Source organism: Anser brachyrhynchus, assembly GCF_964034855.1.
Source record: "Anser brachyrhynchus genome assembly, chromosome: 3".
In the NCBI taxonomy this organism is placed as follows: domain Eukaryota; kingdom Metazoa; phylum Chordata; class Aves; order Anseriformes; family Anatidae; genus Anser; species Anser brachyrhynchus.
In genome coordinates this window covers 101,306,807-101,328,210 of record NC_137696.1, presented here as the reverse complement: position 1 = coordinate 101,328,210, position 21,404 = coordinate 101,306,807, and the positions used below count along the sequence as shown (strand labels likewise).

The 21,404-nt window shown below is 42.8% G+C and overlaps 1 protein-coding gene across 1 annotated transcript in view; it reads right to left on the bottom strand.

The window, feature by feature from the left end:
- The window catches only part of GCLC (glutamate-cysteine ligase catalytic subunit), a 32,622-nt gene extending 11,635 nt beyond the window's left edge, over positions 1 to 20,987 (bottom strand). The window contains exons 1-7 of the mRNA XM_080588151.1: positions 20,697 to 20,987; positions 8,305 to 8,417; positions 6,784 to 6,966; positions 4,566 to 4,679; positions 3,742 to 3,800; positions 3,511 to 3,647; positions 788 to 862 (exon numbers count right to left, since the gene is read on the bottom strand). Coding sequence (XP_080444277.1) covers positions 788 to 862; positions 3,511 to 3,647; positions 3,742 to 3,800; positions 4,566 to 4,679; positions 6,784 to 6,966; positions 8,305 to 8,417; positions 20,697 to 20,846 — 831 coding nt within the window. The 5' untranslated portion in view covers positions 20,847 to 20,987. The remainder of the gene's footprint in view (positions 1 to 787; positions 863 to 3,510; positions 3,648 to 3,741; positions 3,801 to 4,565; positions 4,680 to 6,783; positions 6,967 to 8,304; positions 8,418 to 20,696) is intronic.
- Between the last annotated feature and the right edge of the window lie 417 nt (positions 20,988 to 21,404).

Below are 21,404 nucleotides of genomic sequence, written 5' to 3'. Positions count from 1 at the left end.
ATAATTCAGTTTAGCATATAGATGAAGCCCATGCCACAAAGTCTCTCAATTGCTATCTCCACAAAATGCCTAGACAAAAGGTTAGTATTGCTGACACGACAGCTTATGCTCTCCAAATGTATTACCTCTACAGATGAGCATTTAAAGAACAGAAAGTTGATACAGGTAGAAGCAATTGCCTAACAAAAATCAGCAAGGATTGTGCTTGTACACCTCTGAGCTCCAGAAGTTCACCTGGCAAACATTTTATTTTTGTTTAGCTTATTGGCCAGGCATCTTAGCAACAGAGCTGGAATATACCTCACTGAGAGCAGGAGCTCTTCACCACCTAAAACAGGGCAAAACTTTATTTTAACACCCGTTTCCACAAGCTTACAAAAGGGACAGAAGGTGAATCTATTATATGAGACCAAAGCTAAAAATTCTGAAGATTAAGGAGCGATTTTAACTAGTTTCCATGAAAAACTCTACAAACTTTGTTTGTAAAGTAATTCAACTAAAGTCTTGTGCATGAAGTCTTCTGCTTTGTGGTATCACACACTTTTCTTTAAGGAAGATTGTAAAACACAAATACACATGCAATCCAAAGTAATAGCTCAGATACATTAAACATATTTTGTCGTTAAATAAACCACACTTAATGTGACAACATAGTAAGAGACACCAATGCTTTCCCCAAAGTATTAAATTTGTTGCTAGTATTTAAGCTCTTAATTCCGATTTTATTTTTCACATGTAGTGGCTTGCACATAACGAGTATCTGATGTGACACAAGTGCATTACTCACCACAATGGGGCAGATTGTGGCTAGCTGATCATAGAGATACCTCGCTTCAGAAATGCTGCAAGCCTGGAATGTTACCTGACAGAGAGAGGAAGGACAGTCGCTATTACAATTTTTATAATCTACCAGCAGCATTTATGTTACAAGGTTCTTTCCCCACACTTCCCATGTGTACTAAAGCATTTTATACCACAGCACTTAGGCTGTGACACCAGATACATAAATACTTGCCAGAACCAAAGAAAACTGAGTTAACATCTACAATACACATGGGCTGATAACGTGCATTCAGGAAACAAGCCAGGAACACGCTCATTTAAAACAACAGCCGAACTGTTGCAGATGCAACATTTATTTTATGTGACAGCTAGTCCTCTTTTAAAGAGCTGTCTTAATTTCAACATGCCTTTGTTTGATACTGCAACTGAGAAAAATAAGTATTTTTATGTATACTATAATATATATGTTACAGTTTTTAAAGAATACAGTTTTGCCTGTATTAGAGACCAGGGTACAACAAAAATAAGCATTATTTGAAGAAACTATTAATGATATGGAAGCTCCACCACACACAAACCCTTGGAAGCTATTAATTTCTTAGCAACTTTTGGTGAAATTTGCTCAGGGCAGCAAACACAAGATGTGTTTCCAGTAGCAGATCTTACTCACCAGACTTGCCAAACCACTACTTTATGCGCTTGAAAAATGCAGAGAGGGCCCTCAAAACTGTCAAAAGATACTAAATGGACTAAAGGCCTCTTTCCTTCTTCTCAGTTTACATATCCACAGATCATGGGATAATTTAAGTCGTTACGGACCCTTGGTACCACTATCATGACATTATGCAACCAGCTTCAGCTCTGTAATCACCATTCTTGCTTACTGTCCTGAAGAATGAGAACTCAACAGATTTTCCTCATCCACAGATTACAAGTCTACAGTCCCCAAAACCATACACATTATTCTTAATCTGACACTGAAGTCCTCCTCATCTGCAAGTAAGCTTCAAAAAAACCCAAACCCATACCCAAAACCTCCTGAGCTTGGCACATGAAGCCTGAATACGGGCAGAAGCACAGCACTTTGCCTAGCCACTCACAGGGGACAGTGTCTTTCTCCCCACCTTGCAAGAATTACACCATCACTGCAGATGATCCCAAATGAACCGCTCAGGACATTATTTCTGACCTTGAAAACCCCTCCAGCCAAGTCACAGTCTAGGTGTGTAGTGAGGAAAAGATGAAAGGAAGTTTGTATAGTACAAACTCCAGAAAATAGGTGGGGAACACATGTTTTTCTTCTAGTTGGCAATTAAGAATTAACAGTTAATATGTAAGCAGCTGCTTACAGCACCTACCAGCTTTATTTTCAGTCTCCCTTTGATGGTAACAAGAGTACTGAATCTGAATTTTATTCGACCATTGATTTTAAGGATGGTGAATAGTAAAACAGGATTCTAAAAATAGGAATTTAATGTGTTTTTAAACAAGTTCATACAATGACCAAGTTAAGGCTGGATGGCTTTTGTTGGTCTTAAATAATAAAAAGAGATGGTATAAAACAGGCTGTATCAAGCTTAATAAAAATGTATATAGTATTGCCTGTTTTTACACTTTACTACTTCAGATTCTCCCTGGTTTACCCAAATGGACAAGAAATCTTACTTAGCTGCAGTCAAAAACATTTTATCTATTCACCTTTTAAACTTTCTTAATCTCAAATAGAATTGTTTGGAATGTGGCTATTTTTGCCAGTGTTGTGGAACAAGAGGTGCTTGGAAAATTTCCTTTAATCCTTTAGGGACTTAACACTAGCCTCTACCTCGCTCTGCTTTGAAGTCAGTGGTGGCAACAGGCCCATTTTATTGACAGTCACATACAGCGCTACTACCTAAGCCATCATCCCCTAGCACTGGGTTACTGGGATAGAGAAATTATAATAATAATTAAAAAATATAAAACACAACAACAAAAGATACTGAAAGAATTAACGCACTCCCAATATACAACACCTGGATTTAAACTAAAGGTACCTGAACTCAGGCACATGAATGAAAACAAGAAAAAGGCATGCATTAACAGGAGAAAAGAACCAGAATGTCTCCCAGTACACTGCAAGAGAAAACAGCTACCCACGTGGATTTGATACGTCCATGGTACAAGCAGTAAGAAGAAGGCCTCTCAGTAGGTAGCTAAAATATATATGAATGAGGAATGTGTATACAGGAGCTAACATAGTTTGTAAAGAAAATGAAACCACACAGAAGAGAGCTACTTATTTCTTAAAGATGTTCCAATAACTTCTTGTCACTTTGTTTTTATTGTTCTAAGAATTGGGAAAGGCAAAAAAAATCAAAATGAATAACTAAAAAACCCATACATTTCTACTAGACAGTTTGTTTTCATTCCCACTGTATCCTGTGGTTATGCCTGAAGAAAGAAGTCAGTGGAAGATCTTTCACGCTTGAAAAATGCTGGAGTTCCAACAGAAGGTACTTGATCAAATGAAAGGGATGTGACTAGTTTAAGCAAATCCTTGCAGTAAAGCATCCAATTACATTTGAAAATTAGCAGAAAATAAACCTAATTCCCCCTTTTGCCACTCTGAAAACGCATAAACTATGTGTAATCTCTCTAGCTTAACAGAAGGCAAAACTTTTTTTTAAAAAAGGGAACAGTTTAGGGAAGACGACATTCAGTTACATCTCAAAGGCAGATGCATTTTACCTGAAGACAGCAGTTGCCCATTCCAAAACCCATAGCGTCCATATATATATAGTCTGGTTTAGCTGCTTTTGCTGCTTCTCCATCATCGTTGGGAAATGTTTCAATAAATGGGGACGGCGTGTTCTTATCTTTAAATACTGGGTGGAAAATACAGTTACTCAGTAACTCAGAGTAACAGACTGAACATTTTTTTTTTGGAAAAAGAATAAAAGATGCATTGGATTTACTCACTTGGTACATTTATGACAACCTTCTCTCCCCTTCGGTGCCGGATATTTCTTGTCAGTGTACTAAAAAAAAGAAGAGTTCAGTGAAATATCCAAAGGTTTATCTTTATGAAAATAGTTTCAGAGTTAATTCCTCATTAATTTTCATGATTTCAGAATATCAGCTTCCTATTTGTTTTACACATTTTCCTTCAGGACCCTTCTTTCCCTGGTTTACAACAGACAGCACTGAATTTTTCTTCAGTGAAGCCAGCCCCACTCAGAGGAACCTAGCAGGCAGAAGCAATAGGCAACTGACCTGAAAAATACAAGGGTGAGCAAAAAGGCACTGCTTAGTTTTTAAATAGAATGATTTTGTTTCTCCTAAGTCTTATCCTTATAATCAAAACTCCTCTTGAACTACACAAGTAGTAGTATAGTAGTATACAAGTAGCATACAAGTAGTATGACACCATGCTCCATTCCAGAGTAACTTGGGTAAGTTCAGAACACTGAGATGTTGCTGGAATAAAATGGACTGTGACATACCTGAATAAGAACTAGATTAACTGCGAACAAGGCGTTTAATCATGGGATTTCAAACTGGAAACAATTTTGCAGTAGCATAATCAACACCTTATGTCCCATAATGAACTACTATATAAAGTTACTTGAGCTTAACAGTTTAAGTCACTTTGACAGAAAATACATCATCACAACCACCTCTGTCCAACTCCTTGGGATATGTGCAGCAGCTAGCCATGTAGTTCTCTATTGCAGGTATGCCTATGATTCTATAGCACAGAAAAAAAAATCAGCTCCTCATTCACAATCATGAAATGCTCTTACCTAAACCTAGGATGTTTATTGATGGCTTCATCTGGAAAGAAGAGGGATTTTGAAGCTCCTCCTTCTACTGGCGTTGGCGTATATTCTGGCACTGTAAATCCAGGACACCCTAACCTATATAACACAACAATGAGAGTCCAAGTTGTAATGAATACAGACTGTGATTTTTAAAAGGGTCAGATGACCTAAGATTAAGATCTCAGAATACAAAGGAATAAAAAGATTTTTTAAAAACTTGCATCTAACTCGGATTACTTCTAAAGTGCTTTTCAAGACTGTTACCTACCCATCTGGAATTGCCTGAAAGGGTTGCCATAAAAAGGTCAGTACTTGTCAACAGCTGGCTTCTGTGGTAGTTAAAACAGACTCTTTTCTTAAAGCATTACTTTACCTCTGAACACTAAACACAGACCTTTTCAGTGGCCGAAGCAGGAAACTTCACAGCATTATACAGAGTAAGCTCACACATTTTAGGGCATTAGCACCTGTCATTAATACTGACATGCACTGGCATTCGGTGCCTCGGTTTTTCTCTACAGGCTGCTGGTTAACAGTCAATTTCTGACATACGTAATTTACCCAGTTCTGCCCCCAGCAAACTACCTCTGTTAAAAGGACGTACCTAACTCTGTAATAATTAGAGGTAGTTTCATGTGTTTCACACAGGCATATGTCATAGCAATTTGTGATTTTCAAACTTTGAAGAACTCCCTAATGGGAGAAAAGTAGGAAGTAACAAAAAGTTACACCTATAAGGCATAAAATGCCGAGATATGAACAAGAAAATCAAAATAAAACCCTCCTTTTTGGAGCCTTGGAGGATGTAAAAACAGGAAAAAAAATCCAGGAAAAAGTAAGTTAGCAAGACTCCACTCAAACAAACAGGGACTTGAATGGCAAATCAGTGAAAGGCAGAAATCAGAAACATTGTTCTCCCTACACAGCCTAGGGAGATCAATCTCTAAAGGATTCAACTATGAATCATTCCAAAGATAAGTCACATGCAGACTGTACATATTATTTACTAGCTTTAACTGAATGAAGTCTAATGTATTGTTCCCACAGTCATGTAAAAACTATTTATCTGGATCTATTTAGTCCTTGTGAGATTGGCTCTGAAATCTTTGTATACAAAATTTATTGAAATAATCTTTTTGTAAGGTTGCAGGGCAAAATGCAATTCTGTAACACACTGAAAACTGCTTACTATCGGAGTTTAAATAAGGGCTCATTACTATAGAAATATCTGGTATAGTTCCCACAAAGAAGAAGCATAGTTTAATCAATAGAGGGATCTTAGGGTAGAAGACATGAGGTGTTTTGGTACCTGATTTTCGTTGCTAAATCACATTTTGTACTGTTCATGCTCTTGGCAAGAATTCAGGGCATTCTGTACTACACAAGAAACCAGCCAGTAAGGCCAAATGCTTCTGTTCTACTGCAGATTTTATTTATTTTTTTCTGAACTATTTTAAGCATAATTATCTTCATTCATTTGACGGACCAGGCTAGTTCAAATGAACACATTAAACTCCCCTTAGAACTGTTTGAAAGGAAAGTCACAAAGTTCAGTTTCTCCTAGGCAATGAAGAACATCCTGAATGTACTTTTCCAAGAGTCTCCTTACAATGATAAGACGAAATCTACCCTTTGTAAGGATGCTATGACCTCAGGAGAGGTGCACTCCTTTCTAGATTCAATAAATACAAGACTATAGAAGCTTTACATCTCCATTTTGTAAAGGTAATCACATTCCTTTTCTACTGTGCTCTAAGTAATAAAAGGAAGTATGCATGTGCTTCAGTGAATACGCAGTATTAAAAAATAGATCAGGTTAGCCAAATTTTATAAGACTGCTATTTATAAGGATCAAAGCTTGGAAAATAGGTAAATGGAAACCTTTACCATATCAATTCAAGATTGCAGGCTACTCCGTATACTATACTTTATTACGAATAACCAGGTTTTCTCTTCAACTGTAAAACCATCATAGATTAGAAGCAGCTTAAAAATATAAAAGATGCAGATTTGTTTCTGTCTCACAGCAATAAAAAAATTTAGAAAACGTGGCTGGAACATTAAGTCAAACTACTTTAGTGGAATCGTATTTTGCTCAGTTTCATTGTACAGTTTAGCTATATAGTAAAAAAGAAAAAAGCATATATGGAGAATAAAGAGAAAAGGAAACAGTGTTACACTTCTCAAACAACAATCTCACCTTGGAAAAGATGTCACAGTGCAAACAGCCTCATTTTCTTTCAGCACAGAGGCAGCCTCTTGCCTCCTTTTCCTCATGTTGTCTTGTACGGTGTTGAATTCAGACATGGTTCCCCCATACGGCTGCCCAGGTGTCCCTTCAATCATATAGCTTCCATATTCTGGTCGCCAGAGTGTTGGGTGGCTTTAGTAAATAAATAGCATTATTTATTTAAGTATTTATGCAACTTCAAAACAAGATAAGTTATTAGCATAAATTTCAGACAAAGGCAACTTGTAAGAAAAACCTCCTAAAGCTAATTATTTGGTGGAGTAGAGTACCACAACATTCCTTCAAATGGATGTCATCACTTGGAGACAGTTAAGAGAAATTAAGGAACAGTTTTGCACTAGAAGTGTTGTTGTATAATGCAGTAAGCAGAAATTGCCTGGGCCGACAGCTTCAGCGTCTGTCTCAAACTTTGTTTCTTGGGGTTGTAACATGCTATAGCACAAAGCCTAACAAATTATTCTCCATTTCTTATTTCTACTGCCTGTGGAAACCTGGTCAGATTTCACAAATGTATCGGGCTAAGAAATGAAATGAAGTTTAAGCACACTATTAACCCCTGAAAAGCAGCCTTCTTTCCTGACAAGCCACCGCACCTCCATGGAGCACAAAGGCAGAGCAGCATTGTCCCTACACTCCTCCATACAGGAACAGTTTCAAGCACAAAGTCTTAAAAGAAGAGAAACTGCTTCTTGTAGGCTTTCAACAGTCCCTCTACCAAGGAAGAAAAACAGGAAAGCCTTACTGGATGCCAGGGCTTAAGGTACCTAGCAAGGAGCAGACAGGCCCAGGGCACAAAGGCCTTTTATCACCACAGCAGTTTCTCCAACTTCCTGTAAGCTTCTGGCTCTCCTCAGCCAAAACACTTCGCTATCTCTGGTCTCATTCCTCTGCTCTGGAAAAATAGATCTGTTGCCATTAATTAGAAGGCAGTTTGCAGTTCCCTGCCTAGCTGGAGTAGGGATATGACCATCTTATTACTGCAAACTCCACAGGAGAGGATGGGGAAAAACTGCCCTGCCATCTTACGCCTAACCTTCCTAATTCTGCCAAAAATGGGACAGTGTTCCTACAGATAGCAGCTCTTACACAGACCTCATTCGCTCCTGTAGCCAGGGATACATGGCTCAGTGCACACATGCACTTTACCAGGGAAGGAAGGTCTGGTATACAATTACTGTGTACACACAGACACAAAACCAGAGCAGGACAAAACAAATACATAAACTGAAACTTCTGTGGGCTCACCATTACACCCTTCATTTTCACAAGGCATAACATGAAAGGTGCACGGACCGCATGCAGGTGCGCTCGAAGCCTTTCACTTTCTGCACCCCAGTTTAATCTGCAAATATTGGTACCGGTGGTTTACAGTTTTACAAAGAGCGGACTTGAAAGTTAAGGTAGTTGTACAAAATTCTGCATGGTATTGTAATGGGAAGAAAAAAAAAGCAACAGGGAACAGCTACTCACTTGGGGTTTATCTTCTCCCCCTTGTCTTGCAGCGTCTGAAGAACTTCTTCGCCATGTAGTGCTAAGCGTACTTTCTTATTCTCATGGTCAAATTTTACTAACATATACTCCACCTTGTAAGTAAAAAAAAAAAAAGTTACAGGATGAGATTTTCTTCACACACAAATTCACTGGCGCATGAATTTAAGTATCAGCTATAAAGGGATGACAGATGTCAGACTGAACTTTACCTCTACAGAGGCTTAAAACCATAGCTATCTATGAATGCAGTAAACTATACTGGAGAAGACAGCTGCTTGCTCATTTCATCTTGAATGAAGAACTGAAATCCCTTGAAATCTGATTTGAAAATTCTTCTCTCCATTTTTAACTGTGGTCACTTCACAGATTCCGAATTTGCATTTGCCTCCATTATTGAAAAAAACAAACCATGCAAACTCTTAACCACAAGCGTGCCTCTGTCATCCCACAGGTTATGGTCTCCGCAGCTGACAAAAAACAACAAAAATCCCCTCACTTACAAACAGGACATCCATTTATACCAGCCACTTGTTGGAGCCATAAAGACTGCTGTGACAGAGCCTCATTTACAGCACAGAAAGCCCACGGTCGTAACGAACGGCACCGGCCCTGCTATTAATGCACCCCAGCTCTTGGTACAGCACAGGGGCTTCCACCCCTTCTTGGTTCAGCCTTGCTTCCACAGCCCTCCTTGCCTCCCTGCCCCGCGGCCTGCCCTCCTGTCCCCACAGCACCTTGCTCCAGGCCTCTGCTCCTCCATGTCCCCGGGGCTGTCACCTCCACCCGCTCCTGGCTCCACACCGGTGGAGAACTCAACCCAACCAGCCGCTAAAGAAAGCGGTGCCAGTGCTGTGCCCCAGATCCGAAGGAAATGGTTTGCCAAACAGAGATTATCTGAAAGCCATCGGACTGGGAACACCCCCATTTCAAACCTCCTAATCTCGACGCATACGTGCTATCAAAACTCCCTTAAGGTCTTTTAGAGCACCACCTGACAGCTGCCTGGACATTATAACCCTTCGATACTTACTGATATAACTATTTCCTGACACATATTTGGAAGGGGATGCTTTGCCTGCCAAGTAAAATCAGAAATCATACATGGAAATGCATCACAAGGGCAATGGCTGTGAAAACTCCTGGCTGGCCCAGCAGCGATACACAATGCTTTCTGTTTGCGGCTCTCAAGCCCCTGCTTCCACGACTTTCACCACTAATCTAATGCAAACATCAAGCTCAAGTTGTAAATGTAAACTGTAATTCCACTGCTAGAATTTATCAGTCTTTGTGCTGTGCTACTCAGTTATGTTTTCTCACTTTGCCTACGACGGCATCCAGCAGTACTTACTGAACTCCGCTACTTCAATGCCAGAGGCTCAGACTCACCAAGATGCTGATTTTGGAGATGCTGGGTCCAAGCTGGCAGCAACCTCTTTCTGTACAGAAGTCTGTGAGTATAGGAAAACAGCCTGCCAAAGCACAGGAAAGCTTGTGCGGTGTTTTCCAGCACACTCTAAGTGGATTTGTGGGCTTCCCAGTCTTTGGTTACTTTGGCATTCACAGAAGAGTTGTTGCTAGCTGCAGTGACAATGAATGTAATCCTCTGTTGGGATTTGTGATTAAATCTGAAACAGCATTATCCGAGAATGTTTGTAATTCTACAGAATCTGATTAGACAAATCCTGCAGGGACTCATTGAGCAATTATGCATGTTCTCAATATTTTTTAAGATCAAATCTTAATCCCCTAAAGAAAAATGATTTCTAGTTTCCGTGCAAGACGCTATTTCTTTGCGCAGCATGTTTTGTGGTTTGTGTGTATTATGCCACAACAATCTACTCGAGATAATTACACACAACAGTCAACCAGAACTCACTCGAGAACTGATTTAGTTATTATCAAGTACCAGTCAGTCTCTCACTCTCAAGTGACACTTGACCCGTGATTAGTGGTGATATAAAAGGATTTCTTTCACACCTTCTGGTTTCCTACCACAGCCAACACCATCTCCTCCTGCTTTGGGAAAACTTCAGCCAACTTATCCTTGCTCAGACCCAGCCCAAACTAGAGAAGGTACATAACTGCAGTTCTCCAAGTTACAAAGACAGACGTGTGATGGGGTATTGAGCCCGCTGTGCTCCTGGCCTCCCACCACGCTGTCCTCATGGTGCCTTCAGCAGGGACTGAAAGCAGAAAAAGGGCAGAGGAGTTGCAGCTGCATTTGAGAGACGCCGAAGACCAACATTTGTCCACTATTCTAATTTATATGTTCCCGCGATTAGCCTCCTATCTTAGTAATCCCTCTCCAAATCTAATTACAACAAGCTGGTAGTGTGTACACTGTACTTCTCTATAAGCCGTATTATATACAGCTTAAAAGTTTCACAAAAGAAAATTAGCCAAAAGAATGTAAAGAAGCATTAAGCCAAGAAGGCAACATGAAAGAAACCGAAACGTTTCATGATCTGAGTGCTGTAGTGAATACATTTATGCAAACAGCTTTAGAAACAACTGCTACTCTTCTGCTACTCTTGCCTCTGGAAAGATTGACTAAACCTTCAAAATTGTCTTCACACACAGAAGATCTGCCATTAATTTTAATGAGAAAAGAAGAAAGCTTCAGACAGCTGCCAACGATTCCAAGTAACCCACAGAGTATCTTGCCAACAGAGGGACCGACTGAATGGGCATCCTTAAAGAATTTAACTTAAGCTCTTCAAAAGATTTAGCCTACAGCTAGAAAAAGGGAAACAAATTCACAGTTCACACATTTTTACATTTAACTTCAGCTCTTCATTTACAGACTTTGCACATGTTTTTTATCCACAGTGAAGTTCAGAGAGTTGCGGCCTAGCTGAAAGCATCAGTATGCCCATGAGAGCTTTGACTCTGAAAGCGAAGCATGTGGGGCTTCACCCAGCCTTTGTAATACATCGTTTTGCCAAACTCCTTTATAGTTCGCTTTTTCCCCTGTTTTTAACTAGTGTACCTGTAAGGGAAGCGCACCCTGCCACTGTAAGAAAGGCAGACGCCACAGACCCATGTGTCCACCTGGGGCTCTTGTCCCAAAGCAAACCAAACCAAATCCTAGATGTCTCTCTTCTCCAGCCAGTGTGCACAGTATGAGGAGGCACAAAAGCCTGCCACTCGGCTCCCCCCTGCACAGAGGGGTGTACAACACGGTTTCAGTGGACTAAACCCTCTGACCACCAAGGGTTTGTCCAGCTTGCAAAAATGTGGTGGACACCTCACCAGGAGAGGGAACAAGAACTTGGCCAGAAAGATTGTGAAGTGAAAGCTGTAAATCCCTCCACGCGTACAGCAAATCTAGAAAAAGGTCAGAAGTTAAATGCATTCAAATGACAAATAAATTCTCCACACAAAATAAATAATATTCAAGTGCAACACATCTACCTCTGAGCCAAAAAAAACCTATTCTTTACCAGCTTCCTTCAACTACTAACCTGCAGCATACTGCAACTACAGAGCATTTCCACATCAGTTTCACTCCACGGCCGTGTCTTCTACGAGGGAGGCCTTCACCATCAGCTTGCTGTCAGGACAGTACCTAGAATAGCCTTGCTTCATTTGTCAGGATTACTTCTCATAGCTGGCTACTGGAGAAATGTCAGGCTTTCAAAATTCTTAATGTTGCTTCTGTAAATACGACTGCAAACAAGACCTTGAATCACCCTCAACTGGGGAAGAGCCAAACCACTCACTCCACACGAAGCCAAATAGTTGTTACTGGACTTGCCCGGCAGCAACATGAAAGCTAATAGTTCTCTGAAATTGGGCGAGCATGTCTAAAACTGTGTTTGAATGCTAGAGTTCACAGAGTTTTATTTGACCATAATTGCATGTATTCTTCCTGCAGAGAACACGCTACTTAAAACAAGAAAAATCGGCCAAGCAACTCTTCAGCGGCAATGCTAGCAGCTTAAGAGGACTTAAGCTGATGCAAGCCCAACAGGGTATCATTGTCCAAATACGCACCTTGGCAGTGGCCAGCTTCCCAGTATCAGCTCCCCTCCCAGCACACAACTAACACCGTTATGCTAAGTACACTAGGAACAAAGCCTGGCTAACATTCGGGCGAAAGCCTTTGCTCCAGAGCGTTACCCAGGTGCTTTTAACATACCAACTATTTTCCACGAGGCATGCCTGTACGTAAATACTCCAGTAAGCATTTCGTCTTGCAGTTCGGTAAGGTCAGAAATAAGATGCTGAGCAGGCTGAGATTCTACAAGGGAGGAAAATAAGTCAGAAAGAATTATCTGAAAAGGAGCTGCTTTTGAGAGGAAAGCAGGCAAGTTTGCATGCTCTCTGCCTTGTCCATCCTCCTGGGAAAATCAGCCCTCTGCACTCGCCTTTTACCTGGGCTTCTGATCGTCTGCCTCAGGCTAAACCTGATCACAGCTGAGTCACTGGAGACACAGAAGAGTCCTGGATGACTCACAGACGACCCTAGAAGACAATCTTTGTGATGCTTTCTTCCCTAGCAGTGCCTTCACCGGGCAGCCACTGCCACAAGTATTTGGAGCAATTGTTGGAGGCACTTTATAATGCCAGTTCCACAGCAATCTCTTCATGCATGCTTTCCCCTTGGCCTGGAGCTTTAAGAAAAATCGGAGGTTTTTCCTGACACATGGCTTTTGCTGACTGTTCCCAGAAGCCACTACAACATTTAATACATATCTTTCCACGTAGTACGCCTCATATGTTTATGCACACAATAAATAACAAAACAAGGCAACCTTTCTCCTCAAGAGCCTCAAACAAAACAAAAACTCATTTCACTAGTTATTAAGCTACATCATAGCAAAAAACTTAATTCCCCGATACGTTTATTGGTCAGTTAACGCATCATTAACATGCCACATATCATTAAAATAACAGCCTACAGAAGAACAAAGTTTTAATAATCTGACTGCTCATCAAAAAAACTCTACCTCAAGTCTTCAGTGCTAACATGCAAAAAGGAGATTCTTCTGTAAGCACGTGTACTTGCAATATATGTAGAGTTTTTTAAACACAGCTATCTTCTCACCACCGCTGTCATAAAATGTGGAGCCACGGTAATAACCAGATCATGATGCACCTTTAATGAAAGGTTTACTGGCCCACAAAGGACAGCCTAACCCCTGAGGGAGTGAACTTAGGAGGCAAACAACTCTGGAATCGCAGCAGAAGCCTTTTTCCCCATTTCTCATCAGCAAGCCTCCAAGCTGCTCACTGGCACAACGCAAAGCACTCCCACGCTCATGGGATTACAATGGCTATTTTCTGTTGTAAATTTTTTTTTTTTAAATCTGCTACTCAAATGTATTTCCCAAAACGCTTAATTTTGATCGAGCAGACTCAAAGTGGCTAATGCAATAACCAAAGCAGTCTGCAGCTCTGCATGAAACTAACCTACAGAAATCGTGCTCTAAAAACCAATAACAAAAAAACACAACTTAACTGATGTTCATTACATTGACAGTTTGTACAAAACTGAAGTACTTTTATACCACGCTAAGATGATCATAGTTACAGAAGAGGATGTAGCGTTTCCCATTTCAGGCAACCCAACCAGCCCCCGTGAAGTGCTGCTGCCCGCTGCCCTCCCACTTGCCGACATCAGGGCTGCAGATTTTCTTCTTTTGCATGATACGACGTGACTAGAGGATGTCCTGTGTTGCACATACCGCAAACCAGGAAGCTGGGTTACTGAAAGCTAAATCTAGAGGTCATAACTCTTTGCATGCTTCTCCAGAACAAGATGTGGCACATTAGGGAACAAGGTGCCTCCTCTTTGATCGCTGCACTGCATCACGTCTGAGGTAAGACTGTAAAAGATTAGGATAACGTTTAGATTTCTGTAGCAAAAGCAAATTTATGGCACTCACGAATTTTTAGATTTAAGACAAAAAGGCACAAGTGTTTTTGGCACAACTATTTTCTAATCCACACAAGCTAGATGTTTTAACAGACTAATAACAGACCATTTCTTCAACTGTGAAGCAAGACGTTGCAAGCTTCCAAGTCGCCTCTTGCATCACAAAGAGAGAAAAAAATAAGAGCAATTAAAAAATCCTTCCTGTATTCATCCTTCCTACTCAGCTTTTCTAACACTATTAACTAAAACAATGCATCTGCACAGCAAGAAGAGGAAGTCCCGTGGCAAAAGAGGAATTATGCTGAAGCAATAGACAGTAACTCCATGACAAGATTATAACAATTCATTTGACATCCACAAAAGGCAGGAAGTTCACTGTGAACAGAATATTTCTCTATCTGAAATACAAACAGCAGATAATTGAAATTCCTCTTATTGAGATCTGCGATTGCAGAGGAGGAAATCAATGCATATCATGGGGCTTGGCGTGTTTACAGAAAATAAGCAATTAAAAAAACCTTCCAAAACGTTTTCCATGAATTGCAAAGTTAGCTTTTAAAAAAAGCATCCCACTATAAACTATTTGCTGCAAAACTCAGTCTAGTTCAGCCGAATACCAGTAGGATTAGACTAATAAACTTTATGAAAGCAATTCCAAACAAATAGAGAGCAGTTTATATAAGAAAAGTAAAAGTAGAAGCATAATGTGAGCAGAAGCAAGGACTGGAAAAGAGGTAAGGCAAAGGACCTATATCTGCATTTTCACTTGCTAGGATTGGAAGAGTTGAGAATTGCTTTTGCTTTCCTATATCACTTTGGGGTAAAGAAAATACCATGATGTACAACTCTCTTTTTTTTTTTTTTTTTTTTCCCCCTCCAGTAGTCAGGGACAGCCTCCCAAATCCCAGCCCCTTCCTGGTGCTCTGGAGCTAAACTTCTCAGATGTTTTCTCTCTAAATCTAAGCATTTTCTTCAGCATAACGGCTGTAGACTTGTGGATATTAAGTATTTTGCAGTTTTCTTCCTGTTTTAACCCCTCTTCTGCAGCCTGGGCAGTTTTAAGCTCAGGACAGGCCACTGCAGCAATACCGGCTATAAAGAAACTTCATAGAAACACATGCTAAGAAATCCGGAAATTCCATAGATACAACCACTAGATAGAGGCTATCAAGGAGGTTATCACTTCATGCATGTTTTGATAGCTGGAGGCTTTAGGTTCAGTTCCCTTTAGGCATTCCCTTACATTTCCCGCAGGAGGATTAAGGCAGGGCAGAGATGCAGTTCAACAACTATCAGCCGACGCATCCATTGCAGCCGCCCCTGCTGTTTGTTCTAAAATAAAGGAAGCACAAGTTATTTGTAAACAAACAACGTCACTGTCCCCTTATCTAGTCAAAGCTCAAAGTATGATCAAGCAGACACGTGACGGATAACCAAATCGTTCGCGAGTGCTGCCCTTCCTCACGCGGCGGGCACATCGATTAAGACAGCCACCATTCAGAGGCATCCAGACACGCTGCATCTGGCAGGGGGCCATCGCGGGGAATTTCTGCATGAAAGAAATTGAAAAATGCATTCTGTGGGGGGAATTTTGCTGGGGGAAGGGGGAGGCCAGAAGCCATTGCCTTAAAGTGACAAGGGCTCAAATGTAAAAAAAAAAAATTAATTTTTTTAAAGAGATATGAGGATACATTAGTGGTATTACAAGCACAAGGTTCCCATGAAAATTCTTCAAAAAAAAAAAAAAAGGGAATTTCTGCACACCACTACTTAGCAGCAGTTTGGACAAAGCGAGAACTTGAGATCTTTCCTCTTTACTCTCCATATTGAGAAGAAAAAACTTCCATCTCCTAAAGCTAGCTACCTCTCCTAAAATAAATTCCCCATGATCAGAGTATAATATTGATGGTGAGTCTGTATAATGACTTTTTTTTTTTTTAAAGAGCATCTCTTATTGACAGCCAGGAAAATACAAAAAATATTTATTGCTTTTCTGTTTTCTTTGTAACATACACAGTTAAAACCTAGTTGGAAAGTTTCAGAAGAACATTAAAGAAGCCCCATGAGCCACTTGAAGATTATCTAAGTGGCTTGGATAGATGGACATATATCTTGCACTGTGTGGATTTTAAAAACACATATTGAATAAAAACCATAATAAACTGTATACTTGTCATCCACCTAAGTGTCCATCTTAGCTTTAAAGCTATCATGTGGCACCCTATTCCACAGGACATCTAGACTTTGTGAAGTAATTGTCTTAAAAGGACATCTGCTGCTTTTCTGCTCCATTATCTTACCCAAATTTCTTGTAAAATGAGAAAAGCTGAATGTTCTTCCTGCACACCGCGATGCTCTCTGAACCTGCTTCTTTGAACAGTCACTGTCTTTTCTTGTTTCCACCTGAATTCCTCTTTGCATTCACTTTTGTGCACGTGTGTTTGTCTCTCTCACTAGGCCTCTTTATTGGCTTTTAGAGGAGTGGTGACCAAAACTTCATCTGTGCGTTCTAGGGACAGGAACTGTACTTATTTCATGCAGTAGGTGAGCTAGATTCATCACTGTTAAAAACACCCTAGACTCTTTCTGGATTTACAGGAGTATCAGACATCAAACAGGAGCCTCAGTGTGTGCGTGTCTGAACCCCAAACCCTATCCTTCAGTTGCAGCAAGTATTTCACCAGTCTGAAAATCCACGGGCTGTGATGCAGTGTCACTGAACATCGTGCTGCTGCTGCTGCCCTGAAAAAAACATACAGCCTGCAAACAACAGCAAGACGTTAATACTGTAGCTAGGTCCCTGGGAAAAAATCGTTCAAAAGGAAAAAGGAGTTCTTCTCACGGCCCAGGCTTTCCTTAGGAAAAAGGAGAAAACCTTAAAGATTGTCTCACCAGGAGTAACACCCGTGGCTTATTGTGGTAAGAAGCCCTTTGGTTTCTCTTCTTGCAGCCTCTGAGAAAGGCTGCTTTGCTGCTTGCAACTGGAAGTGCTGAGCAGCAAGTGTACATTTTTTTCTAATCCACTGGCATGGTATAATTAAAAAAAACTAATGAACAAGGAGCAGAGTAAATCAAAAGTAAGAAGAAAGATTAAGGAAAGAATACAGATCAAAAGGACATGAAAGGACTGAGAAAGAGACAAATGCATAAAGAAAAAAAGTCAGGAAGATTTCAACTTGCAAGCAGTGGTGGCACATTTTTCACGATGCCTCACGGAATTCAGCATCAGACCCATTCTAAAGACGGCCAAATTTCACATTACGTTTCCATGAAGACAACAGCTTTCTACAAGCTGGAGATGCCTGTTAAGTTCTGTGCCCCAGTGCTGACAGTAGCCAGGCCCCCGTGCAACAGAAGGGTCATTATGTCCAATTGCACTGAACAAGGCCGGGCAAGTCAGATTGCCGCTTAATTCACATGTACTTTCAAATAAAGCCAAGTTCTGCCCATGCTTGCTTTCTACAACCTTCCTTCTGAGGGGATCTCCCTCTAGCATACTTTTTTCAACACCTTCATACACTGAAGCAGCTCTCCCTTCCTCTCTACAGTACTTGCTCCCTTCAAATTCTCTTTTCCAATTCTTCTTCTCAGTCCAGACAGGGATTCAGCCTGCAGAGCAGTCAATCTGCCCCTTTTAGCAGTGAAAAACACAGTAGAAAAACATAAAGTATCCCATATACGCACTCGTGTATGTGCCTGCACGTGTGCACGTTGATGTCCTTGCACACTCACGCGCACACACAGCACAAAGGGATGGAGCTGGGTTAGCCAAGAGCCTGCCATTCCACTTGTCTGATCCCAGCATCCACGTTAAGCTGCAAAGGGAAATTTAAGCAACAGCCGTCAGCTAGAGGAATGCAATCGGCAGCCACGAGGCGCTGCACAGCGCAGGAGATTTGCTGTGCACTAGCACACAGGCCAGCTTTTCAGAAAAAAAAAGCCGGGAAGCAACAGAATAGGCTTTGCCTTACTCTCAAAAGCTCCGAACAAGAGTTTGGTACCAAAAGAGGTACCACTAACATCTGCCAAGCATCCCAAACTAGTTGTTTCATGTAGTACCTGCTACCTCTGCTGGAGTTGTAAAACACAGCCCTGAAAAGGTGCAGCTTTTTGCATTTGCTGCACGTGGAAAAAAAAAGTATTAAAAAACAATCTAATGACTCCTTACTCTGGAAATCCACAGATAAGCATACGCTCCTGGGTGGGAGAGAAGGATGGAAACACAAGGAGAATGTGAGACAGTTCTGGCTAGCGTGACGGTTTCCTCATCAGATCTATTTGCTGCCCAACTTTTGTGGGCATTAAGGCAAGGATAGCAAGGAGGGGTTTGACGAGGGATAATAAAATAGTCCGGTGTTTCGTATTTCCCACAGCCAGGAGAAGCCAAGCATAAACAGGGAGGCCAACGATCAGTCTGAAACTAAACGAGGCAGAAGGATGATTAAGAGGCAAAGGACCTTCACCTGCAGATGCAGGTTCAAAGAGACCTTTAGAAAGACTTTTTAAGCAAAGTCTTATTTCTGTGCTACACTTGTGGCCTTCTTTTTTTTTCTTAAACTGTTGCAAAAACTTTGTGGTTGTAGAAAACAGTCCAAAAAACAGATCCCCTAAAAAATAAGATTGATTTGGTAAATCCCTTGGTTCTCCTACTACAAGGCATTACAAGGCTAGATAGGGACAATCTTTAAAATATCCACATTGTCTGCAGTAGAAGATGAACTCGGCATGCACTATGAAAGTTGGGTTTTCCTCCTAGCAGTCATTAAAAATGAAGTAAAACAAGGTACCTTTTGCCAAACCTGGTCTCAGTAACATCTCGGGAATACAAATGTAATTTTCTTTACTCAGATTTCATCGCTACCATTATGCGAGGCCTGTCATCTTCATTCTTGATTTCTATCTTCAAGAGTTTTTAAGACAATAGCAAACCCTCAGGCTACGACTTCACACAAGAAGGTCGAAGGGCACAAAAGGCTTTTTAATGAAAATTGTCCAGCTAGTCAGCTGAATCATCTAAGCTGCATATGTGTGGCTATCTAATAACTAGATATTTGAAAGAAAAATGGAAAATGAGTTTACTGTTTTCCCCACTACCTACAGCACAGCTGAGCAAGTTGTAGAGACGGGTACGTTTCTGTGCTCACAGAGCAGCAGACTGGCAACAAGTCTCTGGCATGCTAATACACTCCTAAATGCTGTTACATAAAAAATTGCACAATACAGCAGAATAAAGATAAATTGCCACACCTAAGATTGGTATCATTTGCTAAAGCAATACGCAGATTATGAGCCCAGTTACTCGAACTTCTGAGTGTTCGCAGGCACTTCAAACGTGGCTCCAAGCTCCTCGTCAGAAGCGCGGCAATAAATCATATTGCCCTTAAAATTTCGCCTTATCACTCTGTACAGGACAAGATGTGAATCTCGTTAAAGAGCATCACCCTTTACCATGCACAAATGCTTCAGTAAACTCTGCCACAGCAGGGACGAGGTTCGCAGGGTGCAGTCCCGCCGTACAGCCAGGCTTACCAACAACGAGCTGCTGCTGCAAGGGGCGCTTCTGCTCACCCCTTTCCTCCACAAGTTCCTGTTACTTTCCCCACGTTAACCAGAATTTGCTGGATCTCAGGGAAACAGCAAGAAGCTGTGCCGAGGAAACAAGGCAGCCTAAAAAGCTGAACGGGGGAACAGCTTTCTGCTGGTTTGGCTCCTGGGAGCAGGAACACCAGGGGAGGGGAGCTGAGCTGAGCCAGCTCGCTTGCAGATCAACCTGGGCTGCATGATGAAACCTCACCCTGGGAAAGCAAGGCCAACTAGTAAGTCACACTGAAAAACGAGTGCCCCGCATTAAAGATTCACGAGGAAAACCTCGAGTCTGAGTCACAGGGACACCGTCTGCCCCAGTTTTACTCCTGAGCCCAAGCCTGTGTGCGAGGCTGTCAGCCCAACCTCAGCCACACCAGATGCAGGAACACGGACAGCAGGCAGGGACAGACAGCTGTGTATGCAGTATCCCCAATCCACGCCGCTCCGGCTGCGAAACCCTACAGCGCAGAGCGGCCACCCTGCCACACAATTCCCTCCACGGGGCAGCTTCTTATGGCACAAAGCCCCCAAAACCCGACTTATCCCCTGGAAAGCGGTTCCCTTGCTCGGATGCTTGCCTCGCTGATGTCCCGGAGCCTGTCGCTGGCTGCTTGGAAGGAAAACGCGTTGGGGACGGGGCTTGTCGGGGACAGAGCGAGGCCTCAGCTTTCCCCCCGAGGCTGTATCGCGACAGGCCAGGCACCCCCGGGGCCGCTAATAACAATAACAACGTTACTTGGGGCTCTCCCCTTCCTCCCCCCCCGAATTATTTCGGCGTTTTAAAGCCCCGAGGCCCTCCCGCGGCACCTGCGCCGTGCCGGGGGGCCGGAGGAAGAGGAAGGGAGGAAGAGGAAGGAGGGGATGAAGGAGGGCAGGCAGGCAGGCAGGCCGGGGTGCCGCTCACCTCGTCGCCCCACTTGAGGACGTCCTTGTGGCGGTCGCGCAGGGCGCGGTAGATGTGCAGGAACTGGAGGATGCCGTGCTTCCGCACGTGCTCGGCGTGCCGCCGCGTCTCCTCCCAGCTCAGCGGCGAGCCCTGCGACAGCAGCCCCATGCCGGGCCGGAGGGGACGGGAGCGGGGCTGCGGGGCGAGCCGCGATCGGCGGCGGCAGCAGCGGCAGAAGCGGCGGCGCAAGCGGCCGCCTGCAGCCCGTGCCCGGCGCCACACGTGATGGCGGCGTCGGGCCGTGACTCAGCACTTTGCGCCGCACGCTCCGCCCCGCTCCGCCCCGCGCCGCGCCGCCGCTCGCCGTGGTGGTGCCCGAGAGCCGCGGCCTGGGCCCGGCTTCTTCCTCCGGCCCGGCCGCCGCCGCGGGGGGGGGGGGGGGCCCGTTGGGGACCGGGGATGGGCGAGGCGGGGGGGTGCGGGGTGGGTGAGCGCGGTTGTTTGGTGTGGCTTTGAAGGAGGGGGGAATAAAGGTGTTTGGAAGTGAAGCTTGTGTGTGTGTGGTCTCTCGGCTAGGAGGGTGGCCGGCGGGGGTGTGAGGGGGATGAAGGGGCTGGCTGGCTGGGGACAGAGGGAAAGGAGAGGAGCCAGGCTGGGCCTGGCACGAATGGCACCCGAAAAGACAAGAAATCAGTCACCCCCCCTGCACAGATGAGCTTCTGCACC